The 25,275-nt window shown below is 44.1% G+C and overlaps 2 protein-coding genes across 10 annotated transcripts in view; one reads left to right on the forward strand and one right to left on the reverse strand.

Annotated features, from left to right (window-relative positions):
- Positions 1-4,896, forward strand: part of LOC112235997 (coatomer subunit beta') — a 33,306-nt gene extending 28,410 nt beyond the window's left edge. For 2 of the 7 annotated variants that reach the window (XM_042296345.1, XM_042296346.1), the window contains exons 20-22: positions 1,377-1,448; positions 1,605-3,737; positions 3,949-4,896. In XM_042296345.1, coding sequence (XP_042152279.1) covers positions 1,377-1,448; positions 1,605-3,737; positions 3,949-4,035 — 2,292 coding nt within the window. In that variant the 3' untranslated portion in view covers positions 4,036-4,896. The remainder of the gene's footprint in view (positions 1-1,376; positions 1,449-1,604; positions 3,738-3,948) is intronic. The other 5 variants (XM_042296347.1, XM_042296348.1, XM_042296349.1 and 2 more) reach the window with 5 other exon arrangements.
- LOC112236000 (28S ribosomal protein S22, mitochondrial-like) lies at positions 4,887-14,449 on the reverse strand. Of its 3 annotated transcripts, XM_024404570.2 has the most exons (6): positions 14,298-14,449; positions 13,173-13,299; positions 6,474-6,696; positions 6,221-6,356; positions 5,776-5,884; positions 4,887-5,649 (listed from the first exon to the last, which is right to left on the reverse strand). In XM_024404570.2, the coding sequence occupies exons 4-6, from the start codon at positions 6,331-6,333 to the stop codon at positions 5,539-5,541; spliced, it is 333 nt and encodes a 110-aa protein (XP_024260338.1). In that variant the 5' UTR covers positions 6,334-6,356; positions 6,474-6,696; positions 13,173-13,299; positions 14,298-14,449; the 3' UTR covers positions 4,887-5,538. The 3 variants fall into 3 exon arrangements, with proteins under 3 accessions (XP_024260338.1, XP_024260337.1, XP_024260339.1); XM_024404569.2 differs by lacking the exon at positions 13,173-13,299 and having other exon boundaries at positions 14,298-14,444; XM_024404571.2 differs by lacking the exons at positions 13,173-13,299; positions 14,298-14,449 and adding an exon at positions 9,898-10,266.
- Positions 14,450-25,275: the final 10,826 nt, after the last annotated feature.

The raw sequence follows: 25,275 nt of genomic DNA on the forward strand, positions 1-25,275 counted from the left end.
AAACTACTGTCTTATACACAGTGTAAGGGGATAAAGAATATGTACATAAGGATATATGAATGAGTGATGGTACAGAGCAGCATAGGCAAGATACAGTAGCTGATATCGAGTACAGTATATACATATGAGATGAGTATGTAAACAAAGTGGCATAGTTAAAGTGGCTAGTGATACGTGTATTACATAAGGATGCAGTCGATGATATAGAGTACAGTATATACGTATGCATATGAGATGAATAATGTAGGGTATGTAAACATTATGTAAGGTAGCATTGTTTAAAGTGGCTAGTGATATATTTACATCATTTCCCATCAATTCCCATTATTAAAGTGGCTGGAGTTGAGTCAGTGTCAGTGTGTTGGCAGCAGCCACTCAATGTTAGTGGTGGCTGTTTAACAGTCTGATGGCCTTGAGATAGAAGCTGTTTTTCAGTCTCTCGGTCCCAGCTTTGATGCACCTGTACTGACCTCGCCTTCTGGATGATAGCGGGGTGAACAGGCAGTGGCTCGGGTGGTTGATGTCCTTGATGATCTTTATGGCCTTCCTGTAACATCGGGTGGTGTAGGTGTCCTGGAGGGCAGGTAGTTTGCCCCGGTGATGCGTTGTGCAGACCTCACTACCCTCTGGAGAGCCTTACGGTTGAGGGCGGAGCAGTTGCCGTACCAGGCGGTGATACAGCCCGCCAGGATGCTCTCGATTGTGCATCTGTAGAAGTTTGTGAGTGCTTTTGGTGACAAGCCGAATTTCTTCAGCCTCCTGAGGTTGAAGAGGCGCTGCTGCGCCTTCTTCGCGATGCTGTCTGTGTGAGTGGACCAATTCAGTTTGTCTGTGATGTGTATGCCGAGGAACTTAAAACTTGCTACCATCTCCACTACTGTTCCATCGATGTGGATAGGGGGGTGTTCCCTCTGCTGTTTCCTGAAGTCCACAATCATCTCCTTAGTTTTGTTGACGTTGAGTGTGAGGTTGTTTTCCTGACACCACACTACCTCTCTACACACTACCTCTCTACTCACTGTTCTACCTCTTTACTCACTGTTCTACCTCTCTACTCACTGTTCTACTTCTCTACTCACTGTTCTACCTCCCTACTCACTGTTCTGCCTCTCTACTCATTGTTCTACCTCTCTACTCATGGTTCTACCTCTCTACTCACTGTTCTACCTCTCTACTCACTGTTCTACCTCTACTCACTGTTCTACCTCTACTCACTGTTCTACCTCTACTCACTGTTCTACCTCGCTACTCACTGTTCTACTTCTCTACTCACTGTTCTACTTCTCTACTCACTGTCCTACCTCTCTACTTACTGTTCTACTTCTCTACTCACTGTTCTACCTCTCTACTCACTGTTCTACTTATCTACTTTTCAGTCCAATGAGAATAGGAATGTCCTGGGGGAATCTGCAGACTATGTGCCAAAAGTAGTGCCTGCTGAACCAGAGGTAAATTCTGAAATCTCACACCTACTAGAATACTGGACATGGCCACAGCTGTTATATGTTGTACTACTTACATAACCCCTATTTTAGACACAGCCATTCAGTGTGATTTGTCAACTTGTCAATCTTAATAAAAGTACTTTACTGTCACTGTTCTAGGTTGCTGGGAGCATGGATGAAACCCCTGTATTGGAAGCAGTGGTAGAAACCCCTGTAATGGCAGAAGTGGTGGAGGCTGCAGCCCCAGAAGCTCCAGTAGTGGAAGAGTCCATTGTCATGGAAGAGGTAGAACCTGTTGCAGCTGCAGTAGTGGAGTTTATCCCAGCAGTAGAAGAATCTATCCCAGTGACAGTAGTGGAACCAACTATGGCTGCAGTGGAAGAATCCATTGAGTTGGCAGAGGAGGAACCCATTATTGTTGAAGTGGAAGCTCCCAAGCCAAAGCAGGCAACATCAGTGGAAGATATCATCACTAAGATAGAGGCTCTTGTCACCATAGAAAATGACACAGAAGCACCCCTCTTGGTGCCAGAGGTAGCACAGTCCACCCCAGAGGAAGAGTTCAGAGCAACACCAGAGGAGGCCGTTGAGGAAAGACCTGCAACAATGAAGCTCATAGCAACAGATGCACCTGTTACAGAGTCGGTCACAGAACCCATTGTAACAGAAGCACCAGTTGCCGAGGAAGCGCCAGTGCCTATAGCAACAGAACCAGAACCTGTTACCATAGAAGCAGTGGTGGAAGCTGAAGCACCCATTGCCGCAGCAGTACTAGAAGCCATAGCAACAGAACCCATGGTTACAGAACAAGCACCTGTTACCATTGAAGTGGCAGTGGCAGCAGAAGCACCCATTACTGAGGCAGTAGCAGAAGCCATAGCAGCATCTGAAAAAGCCCCAGTCATTGTAGAAGAAAATGAACCTGCCCCAGCACCACTCATAGACCTATGCCCAGCCAGAGACCTAGTCCCAGCCATAGACCTAGTCCCAGCCAGAGACCTAGCCTCAACCATAGACCTAGCCCCAGCCAGAGACCTAGCCTCAGCCATAGACCTAGCCCCAGCCATAGACCTAGCCTCAGCCATAGACCTATCCCCAGCACCACTCATAGACCTAGCCCCAGCCAGAGACCTAGCCTCAGCCATAGACCTAGCCATAGACCTAGCCCCAGCCAGAGACCTAGCCTCAGCCATAGACCTAGCCTCAGCCATAGACCTATCCCCAGCACCATTCATAGACCTAGCCCCAGCCAAAGACCTAGCCCCAGCCAAAGACCTAGCCCCAGCCAGAGACCTAGCCTCAGCCATAGACCTATCCCCAGCACCATTCATAGACCTAGCCCCAGCCATAGACCTAGCCCCAGCCAGAGACCTAGCCTCAGCCATAGACCTAGCCCCAGCACCACTCATAGACCTAGCCCCAGCCGGAGACCTAGCCCCAGCCAGAGACCTAGCCTCAGCCATAGACCTAGCCCCAGCACCACTCATAGACCTAGCCCCAGCCACAGACCTAGCCCCAGCCAGAAACCTAGCCTCAGCCATAGACCTATCCCCAGCACCATTCATAGACCTAGCCCCAGCCAGAGACCTAGCCCCAGCCAGAGACCTAGCCTCAGCCATAGACCTAGCCCCAGCACCACTCATAGACCTAGCCCCAGCCAGAGACCTAGCCTCAGCCATAGACCTAGCCCCAGCTCCACTCATAGAACTAGCACCACTCATAGACCTAGCCCCCGCCATAGATCCAGCTACAACCCCAACTGTAGAGGACAAGGCTGCAGCAGCCCCAGCAGTAGAGCCCCTACCAGCACTCACCCAGGTGGTTCCACCAGGCGCAGAGCCAGCCCCTGCAGCCCCTCTAGCTGCCCTCTTAGAGGGTAAAGGTGTGGAGGAGGCAGCCCCTCTAGCTGCCCTCTTAGAGGGTAAAGGTGTGGAGGAGGCAGCCCCTCTAGCTGCCCTCTTAGAGGGTAAAGGTGTGGAGGAGGCAGCCCCTCTAGCTGCCCTCTTAGAGGGTAAAGGTGTGGAGGAGGCAGCCCCGGCAGCCTCTCTAGCTGCCCTCTTAGAGGGTAAAGGTGTGGAGGAGGCAGCCCCTCTAGCTGCCCTCTTAGAGGGTAAAGGTGTGGAGGAGGCAGCCCTGGCAGCCTCTCTAGCTGCCCTCTTAGAGGGTAAAGGTGTGGAGGAGGCAGCCCTTGAAGCCCCTCTAGCTGCCCTCTTAGAGGGTAAAGGTATGGAGGAGGCAGCCCCTGTAGCAGTAGCAACAGCATCCATGGACCTGCTGGACCTGAATGATGAGGTAAACCTAACCAGTCTATACATCCTGTCATGACGTACACAGTATTTAGAAAGCTAATCTATATTGGAAATCACGTTTAGATTTTTATTGATATTGAACAATGATGTACTCTATATAACTGTTACGGACAACAAAGTACCAGCAAGGTAGTTCACCCTCGTCTACAGTTTTCCGCTGACTCCTCACTCATATACATGACATATTCCTGCAGGGCCTTGACGACCTGGACATGTTTGATCTGGACGATGACATCGACACCACAGACGTCAATCTGGACGATGACTTCTTAGACGACTGAAACTGGAGAAATGCCCTTAAAGTGACCAAAGAGCACAGTGTTGTTCATACTCCTGGTGAATGGGAGTGTGTGTGGGGGACCGGGGTGTTTTTACCTTTACAGTGAAACTGGTGAAAGGTGGGGTGGATGAGTTCATGTCTTTCCATCTTTACACTAACTGTGAAACACTGTGGGAGGGGGTTTGTAGAATGCTTTGGGTGATAATGTGGACTGGGTTCATTCATTAGGAATAAACGCAGTAAATGTTTTGAAACAGGATACAAATTTGCCTTCTTATTGAACAGGTCAAATGTACTGTGTCAAATTGAGTTCTGGTTTCGCACATGCTGAACACAACCCCGGGTTGTATTCATTAGTCGTATTTCATTGCAAAATGTTTTGCAATGGAAACGGTTTACTCCAAATACAAAACACGTTTCTATTGTACAAATGTTCCATTGCAAACATTTAGCAATGGCATCCAACTAGTGAAATCCTTTGTACAGTACTTCATCCTCCAACTCTCACATTGACCTACAGTATAGAATGATAGTGTGAACCAGTGGTCATGGGTTTGACATGTTTACCTTATCCTCTCACATAGGAAGACAGGAATAGTTTACTACTGTACCTCTTACCGCTAGCTAAACAGGCTTTGATCTTTCATTCATTAGTTAGGTCATGAGCTTGTCTTCAGTATACCTCTACATGTCTTGGCAAGCATGCTGCTCTGCCATGGTCTAGTATCTTATGCATCTGCTGTTTTTAATAAGGAACCTAGTTCATTGTTACAGATGTGAACCCAAGTGCCTTATGTATGACTGGTCTGGAATTAAATGCTATCAACTCAATAAAGATGACAAGTCTGTGTCTGAATCAGGCCATAGGAATAATTAAAAACTTTTATTGTACCTTTATTTAACTAGGCAAGTCAGTTAAGAACAAATTCTTATTTACAATGACGGCCTAGGAACAGTGGGTTAGCTGCCTGTTCAGGGGCAGAACGACAGACCTTGTCAGGTCGGGGATTTGAACTTACAACCTTCCGGTTACTAGTCCAACGCTCTAACCACTAGGCTACCCTGCATGCAATAAATGAGAAAATGTATATAAACATTTTTATTTTGTATGTACATGATAATTAAACAGCTTACAGTCAGTTCCAATGTTGAGATACAGTATGATTAAGGTTATGGACAAAATACAAGGTTGAAATGCAGAAGTGAATATCTGCACTGCGTCGACAGAAGTCAAGCTTGGTGCATCCCAATTATGTGCACATTTTGATGCCATTCATTGGCAATGGACACTTGGCTTGCAAGTGGTTCAAGATGAGCTCCATAGTTCAAGGACTAAGTTATTCTCTTTGTTTACCATAATTGTTCAGTTGATTAAAGATTGGGGTCATGGATAGGCAGGCCATTGGGGAGAATGACTCTGCTCCGTTGGTTTATTGTTGTGGGTGTGAGATGTATGGGACGGTTAGATGGAGCTATGCTGTGATGTGACAGAGCTCTCCAGTGGTTAGGTGTGGTGATGCATGATGGTCAGACGGATCTCTGCGGAAGTCTGCTCGTAGGCCTGCAGGGCCAGCTCTACGTATCCTGCCCTCTGGGACTCCCACTTAGCGTAGATCTGGTGGGGAACAGACACAGAGGTTAAACAAAGGGTTTACTGTGCATCACGGCTACCAATATGGTGACTGGTGCAACCTATAAATCAGGTTCTGAGATACACTAGTGTCGGCTGATTAGGCTTCACCTTGAGCAGGTCCAGTCCAGAGGCCTGTTGGCTGGAGGCCTCCTGGGCTGTTTCACTGTGTGGCTGGACCTTGTTGAACAGACCCACCAGACTCACTGCATCCTGCCATCTAGAACAATACAACCGGTGTTAAAAGATGTTACTCTGGGCTAACAATGTAAGTTATGGTGTTATTAAATCGTTACTTGTCCCAATGCCTACAAAACACGTATAACATATGGGGTGTCATGTAGAAGAAAAACAAGCCTCTAACACAGTGTTCCCAACAAAGGGTACTTGTGGTCTATCCACAGGGGGTACCTGGAGATTCATGAGACCATAGGCTTACTGGTAAAATTCACAAGGGGGATGAAGTATCAGGGGTCTCCGGGCAGAGCTAAATTCAGTGGGTGCTACAGTAACCAAAAAAGGTTGGGAGCCGCTGGTCTAACACACACAGACTCACAGGTCTTTCTGCAGCATGTCTATGATGAGTCCATCCACCCTCCTGGCATTGACCAGGTACCAGACAAGGCCTCCAAAGTGTCTGGTGGAGTGCAGCAGATCATACCTCTCCATTTTCTCAAGGTGGCTGCATGCACCTGGACAGCAGAGCACAGCCAATAGGGAGAGGGTTTTACGAACTGTTCATTTGTAATAATAACTGAAGCATACATCTGGACAGCCTTTTGAGGTGTGTAGAGGCAGTGGTCTTTTACCCTGATGTATTCTGAGGAGTCAGGTTCAAACTGGACCTGGCACAGATCCAACACATCCTCATGACGATCCTGGTGGGGTTCCACCTTCAGGTTCTCCTCGAAGACGGGGTGCTGTGAGCCTGCGGCCCTCTTAAGGGAAGTAGACCTGCAGGATCCAGTCTCTCTCTTCCCATGATGCCTTCTTCAGTGTCCCGGTGGGTTCCCAGATCACTATGAACCGCTCCTGGAAACACCAGGAGGTGACGATGGAAGAGAGAACAAAACATGACAAAAAGAGCACTAATTGTTTGAGGCATTGTAAATGATAACCAATATGTACAGTGGGGCAAAAAAGTATTTAGTCAGCCAATTGTGCAAGTTCTCCCACTTAAAAAGATGAGAGGCCTGTAATTTTCATAGGTACACTTCAACTATGACAGACAAAATGAGAAAGAAAAATCCAGAAAATCACATTGTAGGATTTTTAATGAATTTATTTGCAAATTATGGTGGAAAATAAGTAAGTAACAAAAGTTGATCTCAATACTTTGTTATATACCCTTTGTTGGCAATGACAGAGGTCAAACGTTTTCTGTAAGTCTTCACAAGGTTTTCACACACTGTTGCTGGGATTTTGGCCCATTCCTCCATGCAGATCTCCTCTAGAGCAGTGATGTTTTGGGGCTGTTGCTGGGCAACACGGACTTTTAACTCCCTCCAAAGATTTTCTATGGGGTTGAGATCTGGACTCTGGCTAGGCCACACCAGGACCTTGAAATGCTTCTTACGAAGCCACTCCTTCGTTGCCCGGGCGGTGTGTTTGGGATCATTGTCATGCTGAAAGACCCAGCCACTTTTCATCTTCAATGCCCTTGCTGATGGAAGGAGGTTTTCACTCAAAATCTCACAATACATGGCCCCATTCATTCTTTCCTTTACACGGATCAGTCGTCCTGGTCCCTTTGCAGAAAAACAGCCCCCAAGCATGGATGTTTCCATCCCCATGCTTCACAGTAGGTATGGTGTTCTTTGGATGAAACTCAGCATTCTTTGTCCTCCAAACACAACGAGTTGAGTTTTTACCAAAAAGTTATATTTTGGTTTCATCTGACCATATGACATTCTCCCAATCTTCTTCTGGATCATCCAAATGCTCTCTAGCAAACTTCAGACGGGCCTGGACATGTACTGGCTTAAGCAGGGGGACACATCTGGCACTGTAGGCTTTGGTACGTTGGTCCCAGCTCTCTGCAGGTCATTCACTAGGTCCCCCCGTGTGGTTCTGGGATTTTTGCTCACCGTTCTTGTGATCATTTTGACCCCACGGGGTGAGATCTTGCGTGGAGCCCCAGATCGAGGGAGATTATCAGTGGTCAGGTGTCTTTTATACTGATAACAAGTTCAAACAGGTGCCATTAATACAGGTAACGAGTGGAGGACAGATGAGCCTCTTAAAGAAGTTACAGATCTGTGAGAGCTAGAAATCTTGCTTGTTTGTAGGTGACCAAATACTTATTTTCCACCATAATTTGCAAATAAATTCATTTAAAAAATCCTACAATGTGATTTTCTGGATTTTCTTTCTCATTTTGTCTGGCATAGTTGAAGTGTACCTATGATGGACATTACAGACCTCTCATCTTTTTAAGTGGAAGAACTTGCACAATTGGTGGCTGACTAAATACTTTTTTGCCCCACTGTACTTTGTTTGAAAAAAATATAGAATAACATACCATCTAACACTACACTCAATTTTTTTTAAATCAATAAACACCATCATACTTCACTATTTAAATCTATTTAGTCCTACCTCATGCCAACAGCTTGAAAGGATGGGACAACACCACTTAACAAACCCTGTAACTGACTTCAAGTTACTCACAGTCAAATACCTCTGCAGCTGCCACCACAACACCCATTTTCTGCGACTTACATTCCATCCCTGCAGTACAGTTGATAACTAGGGATGCACAATATCGGTAACAGGCCGATATTAGCTAAAAATGCCAATATCGGCCCATACCCATATAGCCTAGGTAGATGACGTATTGACGCCTCAAAGATATAGTGCTAAACGTGCAACACAGCATTCCTAACCTAGCCCACAATGTCTGCTGTGTGGATCGAGCAATCAACAAGTCCAGCAGTCATTTGAAAGAGTAAGAACATTTCAGCGAGACAACTCTACCAAATCCATTAACGCCAAGATAATGGTATTCATTGCCCTTGACAAGCAACCATTCTCTGTGGCGGATGTTGGTTTTCGCCGACTGGTCGAGCACCGGTTCACACTACCAAGTAGGCGTTCTTTTTCAGATGTTGCCCTAACGGAGTTACACAGTATTGTTGAAACGCACATCCATGAGCTACTTGCTATTAGCTTCACGACTGACATTGGGACTAGCGATGTCAGCCCCATGAGCATGGGCCGACGGGGATTTCGTACTGAGAAAAGCCGTATTGCAATAATGTGCTGGTTCTCATACCGCTGCTGCCAATTCCATGGCATTTTAAAACATGAACACACTCCTAGTTCCATTTGAACAACTGACTGGAGAAATAAGCTCATCAACTGCGTCTGCAGCAGATGGGACACCCTCTGTCATGGCATTGAAATAGCTGCTCAACAGAACTACCCACACTAACCGTGGGGTTAAAACTTGCATAAGTACTGTAAAAGAGGGTGTGAGCAAGCGATTCGGTGGCATTCTCTGTGAGCCTCTTTACGTTGTCGCCGCCATACCCGATGCTAGGTACAAGGACCGCTACTTCGAGGCAGACAAGAAACAGGGTTTACGTGAATGTTACAGACAGAGCTGGACAAGATGGAAACGGACACAGTGGCACAGCTAGTAAGTGAAAGAAATAGGTTTTGATTATGTTTCACTGGTAATGGAGACTGTCGTGTCTTTGGCATCATTAAAACTGAAGACCTATTTATCAAATAACTTTCTGTAATTATTATTACACGATTAAAATGATTAATCATGTAACTGTAATTAACTAGGAAGTCGGGGCACAAAGGAACATTTTCAGATTATAAAGTTAGAATTTTCCTAAAATAACTTTCAGATATTTTAATATCTGATCAATTAGTCTTTGAATTAATGAATTATTATTTACCTCACGTCAGTCTCATTCCAAACATCGTAAATTGTTGGTTATCTGCACGAACCCAGTCTTCACTACGAGTCATCCATACATCAATTGTCTTAAAATCATTTATTTACAAACTACCGTAATTTCTGGACTATTAAGCGCACCTGAATATAAGCCGCACCCACTGAATTTAAAAAAAAAAAGTATTTTGTACATAAATAAGCCGCACAAGTCTATAAGCCGCAGGTGCCTACCGGTACATTGAAACAAATGAACTTTACACAGCCTTTAAACAAAACGCGGCTTGTAACAAAAATTTTAAAAATAGCAGTAAACAGTAGCCTACCAAGTAAGTCATTGGTCACTATCTTCCTCCTCCTGTGCACTGAAACCACTGAAGTCATCTCCTTCGGTGTCGGAGTTGAATAGCCTCAGAATTGCGTCAGCCGATGTTGGATCGCTGCCCTCTTCAACACGCAGCAGTCCAGCCTTTCAAAACCCACTGTCAGCAGCTCTATTTCCTTTTCCAACAGCCAGATCGATCGCCTTCAACTTGAAAGCTGCATCATATGCATTTCTCCGTGTCTTTGCCATGATGAGGGTGACAAAATGACTACCGTAATCAAAATGGGAAGTTTGGGCACGCTCGATTTACGTCACATTATGTCAGTTTTTTGGCGGCATGAATCTTGTGAAAGCGGGAAAAATCCATAAATTAGCCTCGTCATTGTATAAATGAGGTTCAAAGCGTGGGAAAAAAGTAGCGGCTTATAGTCCGGAAATTACGGTAAGTAATTCACAGAAATGCAATCACACAAACAAACAAAATACATTTTATAAAGGAATGATAGGGGGATGTGCCCTAGTGGGCTAAACCGGTATGGCGGCTTGTTAGACTGATAATTATAACAATTGAAATGCTAATCCTTTGCACATGAATACTCACTTATTCGGGAACAATTGCAATCAATATATATATTTACGCTCAGTGTGTCACCGAGATCTCTGTTGAAAAGTTTGTTTCTGTTGTAGAGTCTGTCCGCCCCCTCTCTCTCGTGGTTAGAATGGATAGTTCAGAGTGACATTCATTCATGTCTTTATAGAATAGATGTTTCGGTGGTTGTCAGTCTTCGCGTTCAATGATACCGAATTTCCTAGCTGCAGACTAGTAATTAATATCAAAGACTTGTTCTTATTCTGTCGGTATCGATAGTCTATCTTATTCTGTCGGTATCGATAGTCTAAGAGTTTAACCACGTGGTATGGTTAAAAGAGTCAGCCATCTACTCAAACCTTAGCTTATACTCAGGTTTATGATCTCCTCTCAAACCTTGGCCCTCTCGTTATCGAGGTAAGCTGGTCTCAACCTTAGTCCTCTCGTAATTGAGAGAAACATGGTCTGTTGAGAAATTCTCAAGGTGGGGTTTTTTATTCGGAAGAGCAGAAAGGGGCCTGTCCCAGGACGCCAGACCATAACTGTGCTCATGGGCGGTCCTCTGATTTAGTTAAACTCCAAAGGGAATTGGAGTTTCCTTCATTAAACAGTCCAAAACCACATTAAACCATTTCAAACAGTATCATCCTCACTCATTCATCTTATACAACAATTAGATTTAAGCCTCATATCTGAGGCTATTGTATAAACAGTGTTATGGTAATGTGGCCATAGCTGGATTCTTCACCGATCTTTTATACCTTCTCCAGAACATAAATGTTGTTTGGACCTCAAGTTCGGTGAGGTGGAAGAAATTCCTTTGTTCGCTCTATGAAAACTCACTCTCTCTATACTGTGGCCATGATGAGATCATCTCCTCCAGGAATTTACGACCTGAGATCGCAGCAGCCTGAGTGTAGGAGACAGAGAGAGGGATGGTGCTCGTTGTACCCAAAGATGGCAATGTCATGACAGGACATATGTAAATGCCTAGAATATAACTTTTTGGTCAGTGTGTTTTTCAACTATTTAACTGTACTAGAATGCTTAAAAGGACTAAAACTTTAAATATCATTATTAGGTTATTTGACAAGGAAAATATTTGATTTTGGTATCAGCCAAAAATATCGGTCTATCCCTATTGATAACCATTGCTAAAAATCCAATTTATTCCTGAGCATGACAACTTCTGCACTACTCTAACCCTGGAAACTTCAACCTGCCTCTCTCACACGTGACATTTCTGATCCCCAGCTCCATGGGCACCCCTACAATTAACATTTCCCCAATGCTACACATTCCTTTGTCTTATGCCCTTCTGCACACTTCTCACACCTAAGAACCTCCCTCCTACACACTGCTGCCACATGCCCATAAGCTTGACACCTGTAACAATGTAATGTATTCGGCACAAAAGCTCGAAAACGTATATATCCTAACATCACATCTGCAATAGTTTGACGCTCCAAACCACTTTCTCCTGTTATTGCCTTTGTTCAGTTACACTGCATTTATGATACATCAAAACTCAAAAGAACAGACGACTCATTTCGCCACCCTGTGCATCGCACCGAAGAGAATCAAACCAGGGAATCTTCCCCTTCAGTTGGTCAACTTTTACCACTACCTCAGTAATCCCTCCTTTCAATAATTGGTTTTCACCCACCCTGAAACAAATGGATCAGCCAAAAGTCAACGGCCCACTTTTTCCAAACACTAAAGACTCATCTTTATCCTCGGTGCATGTCTCGGGCTCATCTTTAACCCCGGTGCATGTCTCGGGCTCATCTTTAACCTCGGTGCATGTCTCGGGCTCATCTTTAACCTCGGTGCATGTCTCGGGCTCATCTTTAACCTCGGTGCATGTCTCGGGCTCATCTTTAACCTCGGTGCATGTCTCGGGCTCATCTTTAACCTCGGTGCATGTCTCGGGCTCATCTTTAACCTCGGTGCATGTCTTCCCCCCCTTTTTTTAACCGACTCAAGCGCACCCTCTTCCTCCCTCTTAGAGCTCCTCTGCCTCTCTTTTTCCCCTCCATTCCTACTCTGTATTCCATGTACACTTCTCCTTATGATAATACTGCACTTCTCCTGACATGAATCTTGTTCATGCCTTCTCAAGGGATGCCATTTAACAGTCTGTCACAATCTCCGTACAATCAGCACGAACCCCTCAGGATGTAGCACTCAACAGTGCATCCCACTTATAAAGCAGCTGCTTCATCTCGATTTTCTATATCAATAGCTACCGCAACACTTTTCCATATCAAACAAGCGCACTCTTCCCATTTAATTTTTGACCAATCGATTGGTTGAAAAAAAAAGAAAAAACTACTCTTGGTCGACCAATAATTTGTTTATTTGTGTGTCAGGGACAGCCCCAGTAGAAATGCAGGAAATTAACTTTAGATGCCTGAAACAATTCTGAGGGAGGACCCCCAGACCCAACGCCAAAATTAAAGTTGCCCCCCTCTTCATGTGCATCTGCGCTATTGCCGTTCAAGCGGGCAGAAATTTGGCCATTATGACGTAGCATTGTATTAAAGCCACTCACTACACTGGAAGTTAATAGGAATATGACTTTTAGATTGTACCATATGTCAGATTTCAATAATGGGCGACGTCATAACGCAGGACGTTGTCTTCTCTCAAATGAGCCATTTTTTATATTTTTTCAATATGCCTACCTTGAGAAATGTGTAATTTAACAGGAGGGACCACTACAATTCTCATACTTGTCTGCCTCTTCAGTCCAGGGTGCATTGCATAGTGCCGTTGCGAATGTCAGACTCCACCCCTGCGATGCACATCGATCTGCAGGTTGAACATGGCGAGATTGAAGACTCCTAAATTGATAGTTAGCTATAAAATCTCCTAAACCAACTGCACTAACTACTTCACATGCTGATATTGACTTTGGTATTGTGTTTAATTTTATCTAGCTACCTAGCCAGTCCATGGAGAGAGCATTGCATTGTCGGTTTTGTAGTAAACTTCAGATGCAACAGATTTCCACGTTGCTACCACCCTTAATGATAAAATGAAACATTTATTTACATAAAATATTGTTTTCACATAGTTATTTAACACTATAACTTAAAGAAATTAGATATTTTTAGGTGGACTTTTCCTTTAAATTAGATCCATGGTAGCCAGATAATATGCATGTGATGCGCTAAATCTGACTGCTGTCACGTTCAAAACAAATGGGAACTCAGGAAATCTCCAACTTCAGTGTTCAAGACAACTGGGAAAAATCTTTTAAATCTTCATCCATGTCGGTAAATGTCGACAACTCTAGGGACTTCAAGAGCTCCGACTTGCCGAGTTGAATATCACTGATGTTTTTTCCCAAGTTCCCAGTTGTCTTGAAACCACCAGTAGTTTATGCTTTACAAAAAGCTAATGGTGCCTTCAAGACTGAGAACTGGGGAAAAAAACAAGGTCAAATCACGATGCCAGTTATCTCTTCAGGTCGGAGCTCTAGAAAGAGGCCGGAATTTCCGAATTGGAAATCCTAGTTGGATGACTGTTCGATTTTTCCAGTCGGAGCTCGTTTTTTCTGAGTTCCAAGTTGTCTTGAACGCACTGAAATCGGAGATTTCTGAGTTCCCAGTTTTGAACGCGTCATAAATTTGCGTTGTTGTCAACATGCGTTTAAATCGCTTCGAGGATAACAACTAGCTACTAGTACCATTAAAATACTAAAAAGGTTAACGCTAACATAGGCAGCTAACGTTAGACAACAATAGCTGCACATGCTACAAGGTCAGAGGTAGAACTCCAATTTGACGACAAAATAAACGACTTACTGCTGTCAGACGGTGCACTGCACAGCATCCTTCTGCTACATCTGACAAGTACTGGTGTATTTTGATCGACATTTCTGACCAGAGCATAGCTTCTAAATAAGCAACGTATTGCAAAAAGCGCTTCCATGTTTGTAGTTACCTCATCGCGCATACTGACGTGACCTTTACATACGACGTAGGAAGGGGGGAATCATGGGAGATGGTGTCTTTCGATTGTGTGAGTGTTTTATAAAGGATGTTCGCAAGATGGCGCTAATTGATCATTTGTTCTGTTTCCACTTGCAAATCGTTCATGGTTACAATGGTGATGCTCATGAAACTGTGACATGTAGTCCTAGGTTGGAATTAGGAATTTAGTATTGTCCTCAAATTGTAAGTACCATACACATGTATTATGTTTGTCTTACCAATACAGACAGTCTTTTCTCATTACGAAAATAAATCAATAAATACATTCAATTTAGATGCCATGGGTGTCAACATGTTGGAGTGCCATGCTCTTTGGGCACCCACGCTAAAAAAACCTAACAATTATCTTTCCTTCTCTCTGCATGGTAGAATTGTGTCTGATAAGAATTCAGCTATTCCTGTATTCAGCAATTTAGTTGTTTTTCTGCGCTGCTATGTGATGTCTGCCTATCCTTGAGGAAAAACTTTGAGTCAGAGTACTAGACATTCCTACACCATCGTTACAATGTGTTCCTGTATTGTCTGATAGATAGCTATGAAATCTGTCTGGATGATAGGGAACACACACACTTTCTCATGCAGACATACAAAACACTTTCTCATGCAGACACACAAAATAAAATGTAGACATCTACAAAAACAGAGACACGTAACGTTGCACTTTAGCACAGATTTACTGTCAAACACCTTATGATTTGTCTGTACAAAACATCTCCAAGAATTTTTGAAACATTCTTAATAATAAAGGGTCATGGGATAGATTCTAGGACAATATGTTTGTATGAAAACTTTAAGGAAGTCACAAACATTTTGTTAGATAAGTATTCATTCTGACCCATAAGTCAGCAACTGATTGGAAAGTTCTATAATGGTAGGCAATTGAATTTTCATTGTGCACTATAGTGTATTCCACAATAAAAGGAGAGCGAAACCAAGGAGACTGTTTTTGGACTGTTGAATATCTATTCATTGAGAAAGAATAGGCTGGCTTTGGCAGACATTCTCTGGTCGTCCCAGGTAACATGTAGGAGTGAAGCCTTGATCACTGCTTAGATCTTCTAGAGAGGGATTATGAAAGACCAGGTGGCTATCGCTCACAGTGAGCCCACGGCACACACACACACACACACACACACAAGCTACCAGCATATTATACAGTCACGTAACCAGAGATACCTATCTGTACGTCATCATGAAAAACAGCATGTGTCACACATAAATCCTTCCCCCAGGGAAGGGCTAGACAAGAGATGGGGGATGTAAGATAGAGCATAGTAAGGTGTGTGTTTGTCAGTAACAATGTGATGTGTAGCACAGCAGAGTAAAGCAGGGCAGACAGTGGGGTAGCTCTAGCTAGCTGTATGTAACCATGTGAGGATTGAGCTGTAAGGGGCCAACAGCTCCAGATGTACGCAGCTGTCACGCTGCTGACAGCCCTAATCCTGCTACCCACAACTGAGTGCTCTGGGAGGGAGTGCTCTGAGAGGGATTTCTGATTGTCCTCTGTGTTGTCTTTATTTTTCTGTAAGATAGACAGATTTCTTCTCCCTACTCTCCCTCTATCTTTCTACATATCTGTTGACCCTCCTCCTCCTTTATCTCTCTGGACAGAGATTGTTTAATACAAACAGGAAGCTTGGTGACAACCATGATGAGTCAGGATCAAGCTCAACACACACACATATACAGTGCATTCGAAAAGTAATCAGACCCCTTGACTTTTTCTTAATTTTGTTACATTACATTTCGTAATGTCTATGTCTATGTTTTATATTTACGTCTTGGTTGGGTCAATTGCATTTAGATTCAGATAATCCAGTAGGAGGTTCATAAACATTTCTATTCAAGAACTGGAAAGTGCAATTAGGGTGTTTTTTCAGCTCTTGAATTCCAATTCACTACCTAAATGGACATGGGATTGACCCCAAACCTGAAATACCTAGACACACATGTAGGCCTACATATTTTCTCACACCCACGCATTCAATATTGGACTGGTTGAGTGTAAGGGTGTGTGTCAGCGTGACTGGGCGCAGCAGGAAGCACAGAGAAGTGAAACCTGAGTGGAGGGGCTCTCTGATAGAGGGGCTGCTATGGCGGGCGGTGATGGGGGCACTCAGGGAGCGAGTCAGTCTATGTTTATTTGTCTTTCTGCACGGTGGACAGAGGAGAACGGGTTCAGAGGAGGCTTTACAGAGGAGAATGGGTTCAGAGGAGGGTGGACAGAGGAGGCTGGACAGAGGAGAACGGGTTCAGAGGAGGCTGGACAGAGGAGAACGGGTTCAGAGGAGGCTTTACAGAGGAAAACGGGTTCAGAGGAGGGTGGACAGAGGAGAACGGGTTCAGAGGAGGGTGGACAGAGGAGGCTGGACAGAGGAGAATAGGTTCAGAGGAGGCTGGACAGAGGAGAACGGGTTCAGAGGAGGCTGGACAGAGGAGAACGGGTTTAGAGGAGGCTTTACAGAGGAGAACGGGTTCAGAGGAGGGTGGACAGAGGAGAACGGGTTCAGAGGAGGGTGGACAGAGGAGAACGGATTCAGAGGAGGGTGGACAGAGAAGAATAGGTTCAGAGGAGGGTGGACAGAGGAGAACGGATTCAGAGGAGAACGGGTTCAGAGGAGGGTGGGCAGAGGAGAACAGGTTCAGAGGAGGGTGGACAGAGGAGAACAGGTTCAGAGGAGGCTGGACAGAGGAGAACGGGTTCAGAGGAGGCTTTACAGAGGAGAATGGGTTCAGAGGAGGGTGGACAGAGGAGGCTGGACAGAGGAGAATGGGTTCAGAGGAGGCTGGACAGAGGAGAACGGGTTCAGAGGAGGCTTTACAGAGGAGAACGGGTTCAGAGGAGGGTGGACAGAGGAGAACGGGTTCAGAGGAGGGTGGACAGAGGAGGCTGGACAGAGGAGAATAGGTTCAGAGGAGTCTGGACAGAGGAGAACGGGTTCAGAGGAGGCTGGACAGAGGAGAACGGGTTCAGAGGAGGGTGGACAGAGCAGAACGGGTTCAGAGGAGGGTGGACAGAGGAGAACGGATTCAGAGGAGGGTGGACAGAGAAGAATAGGTTCAGAGGAGGGTGGACAGAGGAGAACGGATTCAGAGGAGAACGGGTTCAGAGGAGGGTGGGCAGAGGAGAACGGGTTCAGAGGAGGTGGACAGAGGAGAACAGGTTCAGAGGAGGGTGGACAGAGGAGAACAGGTTCAGAGGAGGCTGAACAGAGGAGAACAGGTTCAGAGGAGGGTGGACAGAGGAGAACAGGTTCAGAGGAGGGTGGACAGAGGAGAACGGGTTCAGAGGAGGCTGGACAGAGGAGAACGGATTCAGAGGAGGGTGGACAGAGGGGAACGGATTCAGAGGAGGCTTTACAGAGGAGAATGGATTCAGAGGAGGCTGGACAGAGGAGAATGGATTCAGAGGAGGCTTTACAGAGGAGAACGGGTTCAGAGGAGGCTTTACAGAGGAGAATGGATTCAGAGGAGGCTTTACAGAGGAGAACGGGTTCAGAGGAGGCTTTACAGAGGAGAATGGATTCAGAGGAGGCTTTACAGAGGAGAATGGATTCAGAGGAGGCTTTACAGAGGAGAATGGATTCAGAGGAGGCTTTACAGAGGAGAATGGATTCAGATGAGGCTTTACAGAGGAGAATGGATTCAGAGGAGGCTTTACAGAGGAGAATGGATTCAGAGGAGGCTTTACAGAGGAGAATGGATTCAGAGGAGGCTTTACAGAGGAGAATGGATTCAGAGGAGGCTTTACAGAGGAGAATGGATTCAGATGAGGCTTTACAGAGGAGAATGGATTCAGAGGAGGCTTTACAGAGGAGAACGGGTTCAGAGGTGAAACCGAAAGGTTTGTGACTATGAAGGAGGACGGCCCTTTTTGAAAAACTATATGACCAAAATGTGAGAAAATAAATACTACCAATGCTGTATAGTTAAAATAATGTTTAATTCAAAGGGAATTGTAAGGTCAATGACTTTTAGTAGAAAAGCATTTATTGACCCTGACATAGAAAGAAGAAAACTCTGAAAGGATACATTTTCCCAAATTCCACCAGTTAAATTTTTTCTCAAATGCTTCGTAAATAAGTGCTATAAACCCCCTAAGGTCCATGTCCGTGCCCCTATGTCGCACTTCTGCATCTGCGGTAAATGGTCTTCTCACAAAATAGTCTGTAGTGTCCAATTGGTTTAGCCGACAAAACTTATGAAAGATGAGACTCTCACGAACACTACAGTGTTTTTCATTTGCTCTCCAACCCCAACAATGTGTCTTGTGACTCGTCTGAAGTCGGTACAGCCAATCTGTCAACTTCTATCTGTAGTGTCTGAACCGTTTGGGCTACACACCTCTGTGGAAAGGTGAGACTCTAACGAACACGTACTGTACATGTCAGTTGATTTGCTCTAGGATGCCTACAGGCCTCAAAAGACACGTCTGAAGGTGCCAGAAATGAAGGGTTAGATACATGTCAAATGTTTGTGTGTGTGTGTATGTGTCAGCTGAGAAACAGGGGCATCTCTGTGGCTTCAGTCTCAAGGACAGCAGCTCCTCCTCTCCTCCTCGTCTTTGAACGAAGAGGAGTGAGAATGGGAGAGAAGGAGATAGGAGGACAGAGAAGACAGATAGGAGTGAGGGAGAGATTGAGGAGAGGGAGGAAGAGAGTAGGGCACAGTGACATAGGGATGGGTTGCTCCACAACTACAACCTGCATATATTTATGATTATTACTGAATGAAGCTAGTGGCTCCCACCATCATGGAATCAGAGAGCGAGAGAGAGGGAGAGAGAGAGAGAATTCATAGAGGGAGAGTTCACCTGCACCCTCTGACCTCCCTTGACCTGCCTACATCTGTTCACGCTCACTGGTTTCTAGTCAAGCCCAGACTAGCCCCATGCCATGCACTAAGCTATATGCCTCCCAACTTTTCTTATGGTTTTCACCCCAACTTCACCCCTTACTGTCTCCCTTCTCTCTCTCTCTCACACACACACACACACACACACACACACACACACACACACACACACACACACACACACACACACACACACACACACACACACACACACACACACACACACACACACACACACACACACACACACACACACACACACACACACACACACACACACACACACACACACACATACACACACACACACACACACACACACACACACACACACACACACACACACACACACACACACACACACACACACACACACACACACACACACACACATGTACACACTCATGTACACACTCATCATCACACCAATCACACAGACTACCCCCAACCTCCTCCTCCAAATGAAACTGGAACCAACTAGCCACCACACCCTGCTGCACCTCCACCGTTCGAAAGGCCTTTAGACTGCATTTGTTTCCAACTAATGCCTGTCTTGGTTTACATGCAATGTGAGAAGGCCTGCGAGAAGGGGGGAGCGTGGCACTGATAAAGAAGCTAATAACCAGACTCTGAGGAGGTCAGAGGTCAAGCTGGAAAAACTGGGTGGTGGTGGTGGGTGGGGGGTGCTTCTCAGTAGGGATTGAGTAAAAATAGGTATGAAAGGTGCTTCTGAGTAGGGGGCTAGACTGGGCCGGGGCCTCATTACGTGCCACATCAACCTCGACTTTTGAGGGACTGGAAGAAAGCGAACAAAAGATGGGAGGGAACACACTCTCTGGTCAGTGACTGTAATCAGAGCCAGTGTCCCACAGGAACAGGAAGTCCCACGGGATTCAGCTACTGATCTGCCCCAGCACTCAGAAGCCTCCACTACACCCTGTCCCCCACACACACACAACCTGTTCCCCTACTTCACCACACACACAACCTGTTCCCCTACTCCCCTATTCCCCCACACACACAACCTGCTCCCCTACTTCACCACACACACAACCTGTTCCCCTACTCCCCTACTTCACCACACACACAACCTGTTCCCCTACTTCACCACACACACAACCTGTTCCCCTACTCCCCTATTCCCCCACACACACAACCTGTTCCCCTACTCCCCTATTCCCCCACACACACTACCTGTTCCCCTACTCCCCTATTCCCCCACACACACTAACTGTTCCCCTACTCCCTATTCCCCCACACACACTAACTGTTCCCCTACTCCCTATTCCCCCACACATAACCTGTTCCCCTACTCCCCTATTCCCCCAAACACACAACCTGTTCCCCTACTCCCTATTCCCCCACACACACAACATGTTCCCCTACTCCCCTATTCCTCCCCTCATCACACACACACAACCTGTTCCCCTACTCCCGTATTCCTACCCCCATCACACACAACCTGTTCCCCTACTCCCCTATTCCTACCCCAAACACACACAACCTGTTCCCCTACTCCCCTATTCCTCCCCTCACCACACATACTCCAGCTCCAAATTAGACTGTTGATTGAGCCAACCACTAATTTTAGCCAGAGACACCCCCAGCTCCGAATCAGAATTGTCGGAAGAAGAGGTAATCAATCGCTGTCAGCCCTGTCACGACAGAAAAAGGAGCAATGCGGAGCGGAGGGGAACGCTGGGGAATGTTATGGAAGTGGGGGTAACAAGCAAAATCCTGACATCTGTTGTTGTTGTAATTATTGTCGGTTGGAGAGATTTAAGATTTGCGTGCGAGCGTGTACGTAACAGAGAAACAGAGAAAGAGAGATGTACTGTGTATTCCCCAGTCTGATGACTCTCTGATGATGAAGAGCAGAGGAGAGTTACACACAGTCTACTGACACACGTATATCACCATACAAACACTGTCTACTGACAACACACTGATAACACCATACAAACACTGTCTACTGACAACACACTGATAACACCACACAAACACAGTCTACTGACACACGTATATCACCATACAAACACTGTCTACTGACAACACACTGATAACACCATACAAACACTGTCTACTGACAACACACTGATAACACCATACAAACACTGTCTACTGACAACACACTGATAACACCATACAAACACTGTCTACTGACAACACACTGATAACACCATACAAACACTGTCTACTGACAACACACTGATAACACCATACAAACACTGTCTACTGACAACACACTGATAACACCATACAAACACTGTCTACTGACAACACACTGATAACACCATACAAACACTGTCTACTGACAACACACTGATAACAACATACAAACACTGTCTACTAACACACTGATAACACCATACAAACACTGTGTACCAACACACTGATAACACCATACAAACACTGACTCTACTCCAGCCACTTTAATCATGGGAATTGATGGGAAATGATGTAAATATATCACTAGCCACTTTAAACAATGCTACCTTATATAATGTTACTTACCCTACATTGTTCATCTCATATGCATACGTTGATACTGTACTCTATATCATCGACTGCATCCTTATGTAATACATGTATCACTAGCCACTTTAACTATGCCACTTGGTTTACATACTTATCTCATATGTATATACTGTACTCGATATCATCTACTGTATCTTGCCTATGCTGCTCTGTACCATCACTCATTCATATATCCCTATGTACATATTCTTTATCCCCTTACACTGTGTATGACAGTAGTTTTTTTGGAATTGTTAGTTAGATTACTTGCTCGTTATTACTGCATTGTCGGAACTAGAAGCACAAGCATTTCGCTACACTCGCATTAACATCTGCTAACCATGTGTATGTGACAAATAAAATTTGATTTGATTTGATTTGATTTTGATTTGATTTGACTACTGACACACTGATAACACGATACAAACACTGTGTACTAACACACTGATAACACCGTACAAACACTGTGTACTAACACACTGATAACACCATACAAACACTGTGTACTAACACACTGATAACACCGTACAAACACTGTATAAAAACACACTGATAACACCGTACAAACACTGTGTACTAACAACACACTGATAACACCATACAAACACTGTGTACTGACAACACAATGATAACACCATACAAACAATGTGCAGTGACACATTGACAACACCTAATAACACCACACAAACACTTTGTACTAGCAACACACTGATAACACCATACAAACACTGTCTACTGACAACACACTGATAACATCATACAAACACTGTATACTAACACACTGATAACACCGTACAAACACTGTATAAAAACACACTGATAACACCGTACAAACACTGTCTACTGACAACACACTGATAATACCATACAAACACTGTCTACTGACAACATACTGATAACATCATACAAACACTGAATACTTTCAACACACCGATAACACCATACAAACACTGTATAAAAACACACTGATAACACCGTACAAACACTGTATAAAAACACACTGATAACACCATACAAACACTGTCTACTAACACACTGATAACATCATACAAACACTGTGTACTAACACACTGATAACACCATACAAACACTGTATAAAAACACACTGATAACACCGTACAAACACTGTGTACTAACACACTGATAACACCATACAAACACTGTGTACTAACACACTGATAACACCATACAAACACTGTCTACTAACACACTGATAACACCATACAAACACTGTCTACTGACAACACACTGATAACATCATACAAACACTGTATAAAAACGCACTGATAACACCGTACAAACACTGTCTACTAACACACTGATAACACCATACAAACACTGTCTCCTGGAAACACACTGATAACACCATACAAACACTGTCTACTGACAACATACTGATAACATCATACAAACACTGTATACTTTCAACACACTGATAACATCATACAAACACTGTATAAAAACGCACTGATAACACCGTACAAACACTGTCTACTAACACACTGATAACACCATACAAACACTGTCTACTGACACACTGATAACACCATACAAACACTGTCTACTGACACACTGATAACACCATACAAACACTGTGTACTAACACACTGATAACACCATACAAACACTGTCTACTGACAACACACTGATAACACCATACAAACACTGTGTACTAACACACTGATAACACCGTACAAACACTGTCTACTAACACACTGATAACACCATACAAACACTGTCTACTGACACACTGATAACACCATACAAACACTGTGTACTAACACACTGATAACACCATACAAACACTGTCTACTGACAACACACTGATAACACCATACAAACACTGTATACTAACACACTGATAACACCGTACAAACACTGTATAAAAACACACTGATAACACCGTACAAACACTGTCTACTAACACACTGATAACACCATACAAACACTGTGTACTAACAACACACTGATAACACCATACAAACACTGTGTACTGACAACACAATGATAACACCATACAAACACTGTATACTAACACACTGATAACACCATACAAACACTGTCTACTAACACACTGATAACACCATACAAACACTGTGTACTAACAACACACTGATAACACCATACAAACACTGTGTACTGACAACACAATGATAACACCATACAAACACTGTGTACTGACAACACACTGATAACACCATACAAACACTGTGCACTGACACATTGACAACACTGATAACACCAACAAACACTTTGTACTAACAACACACTGATAACACCATACAAACACTGTCTACTGACAACACACTGATAACACCATACAAACACTGTCTACTGACAACACACTGATAACACCATACAAACACTGTATACTAACACACTGATAACACCGTACAAACACTGTATAAAAACACACTGATAACACCATACAAACACTGAATACTTTCAACACACTGATAACACCATACAAACACTGTATAAAAACACACTGATAACACTGTACAAACACTGTATAAAAACACACTGATAACACCATACAAACACTGTCTACTAACACACTGATAACATCATACAAACACTGTATACTAACACACTGATAAGACCGTACAAACACTGTCTACTGACAACACACTGATAACATCATACAAACACTGTATACTAACACACTGATAACACCGTACAAACACTGTATAAAAACACACTGATAACACCGTACAAACACTGTCTACTGACAACATACTGATAACATCATACAAACACTGTATACTTTCAACACACTGATAACATCATACAAACACTGTATAAAAACACACTGATAACACCGTACAAACACTGTCTACTGACAACACACTGATAACACCATACAAACACTGTCTACTGACAACATACTGATAACACCATACAAACACTGTATAAAAACACACTGATAACACCGTACAAACACTGTCTACTGACAACATACTGATAACATCATACAAACACTGAATACTTTCAACACACTGATAACACCATACAAACACTGTATAAAAACACACTGATAACACTGTACAAACACTGTCTACTAACACACTGATAACATCATACAAACACTGTGTACTAACACACTGATAACACCATACAAACAATGTATAAAAACACACTGATAACACCGTACAAACACTGTGTACTAACACACTGATAACACCATACAAACACTGTGTACTAACACACTGATAACACCGTACAAACACTGTATAAAAACACACTGATAACACCGTACAAACACTGTGTACTAACAACACACTGATAACACCATACAAACACTGTGTACTGACAACACAATGATAACACCATACAAACACTGTATAAAAACACACTGATAACACCGTACAAACACTGTGTAAAAACACACTGATAACACCATACAAACACTGTCTAC

The sequence above is a fragment of the Oncorhynchus tshawytscha genome, linkage group LG13 (assembly GCF_018296145.1).
Source record: "Oncorhynchus tshawytscha isolate Ot180627B linkage group LG13, Otsh_v2.0, whole genome shotgun sequence".
NCBI lineage: Eukaryota > Metazoa > Chordata > Actinopteri > Salmoniformes > Salmonidae > Oncorhynchus > Oncorhynchus tshawytscha.